Source organism: Pungitius pungitius, chromosome 5 (assembly GCF_949316345.1).
Source record: "Pungitius pungitius chromosome 5, fPunPun2.1, whole genome shotgun sequence".
NCBI classification, from domain to species: Eukaryota; Metazoa; Chordata; class Actinopteri; order Perciformes; family Gasterosteidae; genus Pungitius; species Pungitius pungitius.
Genome location: NC_084904.1, coordinates 8,013,422 through 8,020,165, shown reverse-complemented (window position 1 = coordinate 8,020,165; position 6,744 = coordinate 8,013,422). Strand labels below are relative to the sequence as shown.

The window sequence follows — 6,744 nt, the reverse complement described above, 5'->3', positions numbered from 1 at the left end:
AAGTTTCCTTTCTGGTGTACAGGAGACACCGTTCTTATGTGTCCTTCATAATGTTAAGTTTCCTTTCTGGTGTACAGGAGACACCGTTCTTATGTGTCCTTCATAATGTTAAGTTTCCTTTCTGGTGTACAGGAGACACCGTTCTTATGTGTCCTTCATAATGTTAAGTTTCCTTTCTGGTGTACAGGAGACACCGTTCTTATGTGTCCTTCATAATGTTAAGTTTCCTTTCTGATGGGCAGGTGACATAGTTCTTATGTGTCCTTTATAATGTTAATTTTCCTTTTTGATGGACAGGAGACACAGTTCTCACATGTCCTCTAATGTTAAGTTTCCTTTGTAATAGATGGGAGAGACAATCCTCCTGTGTCCTCTGTAAAGACACCTTCCAGTTTTGTCCTCATCTCCTTCCTCAATGGGTGGATCAGTTTACAGCATCTAAGACATGCCAAAGACTGCAGCACCAACTGAACTGTCTAACACCATTAGACCTCATAGAGACACATTTTACTTCCTGGCTGTCCGAGTCATCTTTAAAGCACAGGATGAGAAAACACCTGCTGGTCTTTGCCTCACTTTTTCTCTGACTCTGAGATTCTGGATCAGCTCATACCGAACAAGACATCATGCCACCACAGAGCAGATGTTGGAGCACTATCTTAACTGTCAGTGGACACCTCACGGCTGGACCACAGAGACACGTGTTCTCTCTGTCAGTTTCGAGTTTTTTTCACAACAGATAATAAGGTATTGTTTTGTTATTTGATATGTGCCTCCTAATGTTCTCTTTTAATTGTGTTTTCATTCATGTATTCATTCTATATAAATGCATTAACACTAACACTACATGTATTAACACTAACTTTACATCTTAAATAACATTGTAATTTATATCCACCTCTTCCTTCAGCTCCTTCTCCTCTGTGATTTCTCCACTTCACAATGAAGACACTCAGGACTGCAGAAAGGGCTAAACACACAAATGAAGATCATGCAGCGTATTCAGTTGCACTGGCGATACAAGTTGTTCTGCCCTGCAGCCCGAGTTCAAGGTATTTTGTCTATGTAATTATTTAATGTTTAGTTTCAATCTTCAGTTGATAACAATAACTTCCTGTTTACTTTTTTCAGGACCAGCATTGTCCTCCTACCCCCCTGTCTCCATTTGTGCATCCATTGGTGCCCACTGGTCCGTTCAGCAGAGACTAACAGTTGGTTCTTAAGCAAGAGATCATGTGTGCAACTGCAATGAAACAGCTGCAGATGAGTCTTCAGTCAGTCATCACTGTCACAGCCCCAATTTTGTGAAGCATTAAGCTCCTTCCTAAACCAGCAGTAACGGTAACAATTTGTTAATATATCCTTTTTAAAATATATCTCTGGTAGTCTTACTACTTGCATGTGCTATTTACATTTTTAACTACATGAATGAAGCTTCTCCTGTTTTTGTCTTTAAGGCCTCTCCTCCTCCATGTTGCTATAGAAACACTATCCTTGCACTAAGCAATGACATAATAACTGGTGTAGTGGTTCAGGTCAAAGGTCACAATACTACAGGTCTTTACAGCGTACAAAACAAATTCAAGAAAAGTATGGTTATCTCTAAAAACTACAGGACACCTGTCTATTTTGTTTGTTTCATTTGATCTAACAATGTATGTTTTCTTTGTTTCATCACTTTTTTTTTGTTGATTGTATTTATTCATTTATGTCATCCATCCCTCTTCAGTCAATATTCTAACAGATATATGCAAGATGAATAGTGGAAATGTGTTATTGCAATTGCTACGTGTATATGAACAAATTAACCTTAAGAAATTCCATATTTGTATTAAATGAGTCATTATTATGGGGTTTCAGCTGGTAGGTACATAGGAGGTTCTTCACAGGCATATACCAATCCTTAGGGTAACCTAAACTCTACTGTAAAGATGAGTATTCAAACCCAGTGTTAAATTATCAAAATGGGTAATCCAAGCTAAATCTTCCAAATTGGCTTGAAAATAACTTGGTTCAAAGAGTTTTGTAAAAATATTTAATTTGAAGCAAATCCTATCATGCTCATGTTCTAACCTTGAGTAGTGATTCTAACCAAATGTTCCATCAAAATAAGGAAGTGGAAGTGTTTTGGTGAGCCTCAGTAAACTGAGCTTAGCGTTGGGATAGTTTAAATGACAATTTGGACCAGACGTATCAGTCCGGGCTACTGGAACATGAAGACTTGAACTTCTGTGAGTATTAACCTAGGTCTGGTAACAATGTAAAAAGCCTGTGTTTGAAATAAAGAATACTGCAAACCATTGGAAATGGAATATTTTGTGTTATCATTTATTGTAAATATAGTCAAATGTTATGTACATACTGTATATATGTTCCGGATACACAGAGTTGTATCCATCAGATAGATAATAATCGATAGATAGATAACACGTGTGCATTTATCTATATCTATATCTATCTATCTATCTATATAGATAGATGTTCATACACAGGTATATATTTGACATTGTTGTGCTAAACAGCCACTGCGTAAAGCGCTGCTTTCAGTACTCGGGAAGGGGACAGCTAACAGAGACCCTCGTCCATTTCCGTAGCTAATAGTGACAGACAGACAGACAGACAGACAGACAGAGTGACGGTTATCCACGTAGGCTAGCTGGCTAAATACAAGAGCAGCAGTAGCTTCGTACAACTTGTTTGCGCTTGCTGACATAACTTGTCAGCCACCGCAAAGCTAGCGCGATAGTAGCGCTAGCCGACGAAAGCTAGCTGCCGGTAGCGTCAGCTGACTGGATACAGAGTCATTTGTTTATGTGTGACGTAGCGGCTGCTTGTGTGTGCGGGGCTCTGGTTGCTATGGGGAGAGTTGCGGCAGAGTGGAAGCGACAGACTGATTAGAACTGTCCTAAACAGAGCGCTCTAACAAAGGCAGACGTCACACGATGCCGGCTACAAATGATCAGAGTTAATGCTGAAACACGCGAGGAGTAAATTATCATTTGTGGGCAAAAATTAAAGGCTTTTTAACATCCACACAGTAATCAAATAATAGCACTATCCGTGGCTACACGGGGATTTTGAAGACTTTAAAAGAAAAGTCGAGAATTGTGACAAACATTTATTGATTGAAAATTGAATCAGTAATCAGAGATTAAAACATGTATTGATTGGACATTGAACACAGACTGCACGATTACATGGATTTGTCATAACTGATTGAATTGAATAAACTGATTGAATTGATTAAACTGATTGAATTGATTAAACTGATTATACATCCATTTTACAAAAGGTTAACATAGAACAAAAACAGAACACATGAACTTGGGCAAATTGATTAATAACATCCTATACAATGTGAAAGGTAATTTGAACAACGGAGAACCGATTCCTAATGAACACATTAAAACAACAGCAAAAACAGCAACAACAAAAAGAAACTCAAACAGCTACTCCTCCTTCCGCATGGCTTCAATGGCGACAATGGTGTTGCCTTTAACGGTTATTTTGACCGGTAAGGGTGGCGCTTCCATTATGGCAGCTATTGGCAGCCACTTGCTCTCCTCGATGAACAGCGTCCTGTCGTCCTCCAGGAGCACTTTTAGGCTTCCGGGAGCCCCGCGTGCCGGTGTTGCCCCGTAAACTCCAACCTCCTCCGCTGCCGTGGAACTGACCGCCTGGCGAAAGACATGCAGGTATTTGGTCACAAGCATACAAACGTTCTATTAAACTGATAGCATACGCAACAAAATATCTGATGCAGCTTCATGCTTCGTAAATACATTGTTGAATTGATGCATTATCATATTTATTGTGATGATGAGGATAACCGTAACAAGGTAACTAACACATGAAGAAAAAGCAGAAAAAAAGCCTAGTAGGCATACCTCAATTGCTGACTCCACCGTTGTTTGGAGCCGGAATCCATAATTGGACTCCGACCCTCTCAGGTGGGACACTCTCAGGACGTTCCCGATCTCACAGCAGTGGAGGGCGGTTTCCCTCCAGAGGGACACGGGCACCTTTGTTTCCCCCTGTGAATGACATAGTGTATTACTGTGCTGACAATATGCAAAGTGACCTATAGGCATTCATTAAAAAGCCCACCTGCTTCAACGTGATGTTTTGCAGTGGCACGCGGTCCCTCGCCACCACCACCTCCTTCAGCTCAGACACCTGAACACAGTGGATTTGGGTGTTAATGTTCTCATAGCTGCAGTCCGGCGGACTTACACTCTTTATTTTACAGCAACAACCTACATTGGCTATATATATCGCAGTCCCGTTAAACGGAAAGTTACTTACCTCGACCACCTCCCCTTCCACCGTGACCAGACCAGCAGATTCCCTGCAGGTGCTGAGGGGGGTCAGGGGCGAGCGAGGATTGATCAGCCTCAAGGCCTCGTTTTGTAATTTCTCGTCGATGACGAGGGCGCTGCTTCGAAAGAATTCTGTCTCCCTTGAGACATTAAAGGCATATGGAGGGGAATTGCCCCTCAGGTTATAGCCACGAACCACGTAGGAAGCACCCTCTTGAACTTGGGCCTTCAGGTCTTCATACAGGGTCACTTTGGCCACGGAGTGCCCGTCGCTGATGGCCATGACGGCATTAGCTTTTGTGACGGCCGCCACCGCTCTGCCGTCCTGGAAGTCCCACCTCGTGACCCTATGCTGGTCCTTCAGTGCAACCACACAAATGTGTATTGCCGGGGGCTTAAAGTAAGGGGTTTGGGGCTTCGACGAAAGAACTTTTCTTAACGCCATTCTGAAATGAATAAAGACAAATAGTCAAAGTCACAGCAAGTCTTTTCTAAATGGACATTTGCAGATTTTCTGTCTTCATTCATTTTTAAACAGGTGTATGTATTTATCGAATGTAGACAGGCTACCTACTATTAACTGAGTGCTGTTTTATGCTAGCCCTTGAAGGCGAACATTTCAGCCTTCTCAAATTTAAACTACCTGTTACGTCTTTACACGAGCCTCTCAATTAATATCATTTTAATATTATTTTGATTTATTTGACCAAGTTTGACGTTATACAAAGCAGGGGGTTCAAAGAGCACGGCTTTTTTGCCTCTCGTTTTTATCGAATCTTTAAGGGACCAAAGTGACCTACCTTTCTCGGTTCAGGATGGACAGCAGTGGATTTTTCGCGCCGCTGCGGCTCCGACAATGTTCTAGAAGGTCCACGCGCCGCCTCGTCATGTCCGCGAGCCCTTCGTCCAGGAAAACTCGTTTGCGAGTTTTGTGCTCATGAAACAAAGTTTTTGTTCTCTTTGCTCTCTTTTATAGTTCAGTAATTATTATTTTGAATATTTATGGACACGATTATCATTTCATATTTGGTGTTATCATTTATTATAAAAATAGTCGGATGTTATGTACATATATATGTTCCGGATACACAGAGTTGTATCCATCAGATAGATAATAATCGATAGATAGATAACACGTGTGCATTTATCTATATCTATATCTATATAGATAGATATAGATAGATAGATAGATAGATGTTCATACACAGGTATATATTTGACATTGTTGTGCTAAACAGCCACTGCGTAAAGCGCTGCTTTCAGTACTCGGGAAAGGGACAGCTAACAGAGACCCTCGTCCATTTCCGTAGCTAATAGTGACAGACAGACAGACAGACAGACAGACAGAGTGACGGTTATCCACGTAGGCTAGCTGGCTAAATACAAGAGCAGCAGTAGCTTCGTACAACTTGTTTGCGCTTGCTGACATAACTTGTCAGCCACCGCAAAGCTAGCGCGATAGTAGCGCTAGCCGACGAAAGCTAGCTGCCGGTAGCGTCAGCTGACTGGATACAGAGTCATTTGTTTATGTGTGACGTAGCGGCTGCTTGTGTGTGCGGGGCTCTGGTTGCTATGGGGAGAGTTGCGGCAGAGTGGAAGCGACAGACTGATTAGAACTGTCCTAAACAGAGCGCTCTAACAAAGGCAGACGTCACACGATGCCGGCTACAAATGATCAGAGTTAATGCTGAAACACGCGAGGAGTAAATTATCATTTGTGGGCAAAAATTAAAGGCTTTTTAACATCCACACAGTAATCAAATAATAGCACTATCCGAGGCTACACGGGGATTTTGAAGACTTTAAAAGAAAAGTCGAGAATTGTGACAAACATTTATTGATTGAAAATTGAATCAGTAATCAGGGATCAAAACATGTATTGATTGGACATTGAACACAGACTGCACGATTACATGGATTTGTCATAACTGATTGAATTGATTAAACTGATTATACATCCATTTTACAAAAAGTTAACATAGAACAACACAGCAATTTTTAAATGTATTTCAGCTTTTTCTATTCTTTCAGCAATGTTTAGAAATAATTTCAGCTTTTATTATTTCTGTGATTTCGAATTCATAGAAAATTCTCCCATTTCAGTTTTTTTGCAATTGTTTCAAGTTGATTTCAGCTTTTCTCATTTCTGTAATTTCAGCAATTTTTAAATGTATTTTTAGCTTTTTCTATTCGTTCAGCAATGTTTGGGATAATTTCAGCTTGTTTCATTTCTGTACTTTAAGCAACTTTTTGAAATTAATTTCAGCTTTCTGCATTCCAACGCATTTTCTGCAGGAAATGCATTTTCTAGTTTTTTTTATTTTTATTATTCTATTTCTTCCGCCGCACCTTTCAACTCCTTCACACTTTCAGCTATTAAGACCATTCAAATATTAAAATGTTCAGCTCCTTCAGGAGAGGGGTG

The 6,744-nt window shown here is 40.5% G+C and overlaps 1 protein-coding gene and 1 long non-coding RNA gene across 3 annotated transcripts; one reads left to right on the top strand and one right to left on the bottom strand.

Moving 5' to 3' along the window:
- The first annotated feature begins 352 nt into the window (after nt 1-352).
- On the top strand, nt 353-2,333 carry LOC119208975 (uncharacterized). Its single transcript, XR_005119517.2, has 3 exons — nt 353-747; nt 911-1,052; nt 1,132-2,333. It is a non-coding gene; the product is annotated as an uncharacterized LOC119208975 (long non-coding RNA).
- Nucleotides 2,334-2,622: 289 nt separating this feature from the next.
- LOC119222477 (uncharacterized) lies at nt 2,623-6,367 on the bottom strand. 2 transcript variants are annotated; one of them, XM_037479185.2, is made up of 5 exons: nt 5,120-6,367; nt 4,306-4,765; nt 4,108-4,176; nt 3,888-4,034; nt 2,623-3,677 (listed from the first exon to the last, which is right to left on the bottom strand). In XM_037479185.2, the coding sequence occupies exons 1-5, from the start codon at nt 5,206-5,208 to the stop codon at nt 3,450-3,452; spliced, it is 993 nt and encodes a 330-aa protein (XP_037335082.1). In that variant the 5' UTR covers nt 5,209-6,367; the 3' UTR covers nt 2,623-3,449. The 2 variants fall into 2 exon arrangements, with proteins under 2 accessions (XP_037335082.1, XP_062418236.1); XM_062562252.1 differs by having other exon boundaries at nt 4,108-4,765.
- Nucleotides 6,368-6,744: the final 377 nt, after the last annotated feature.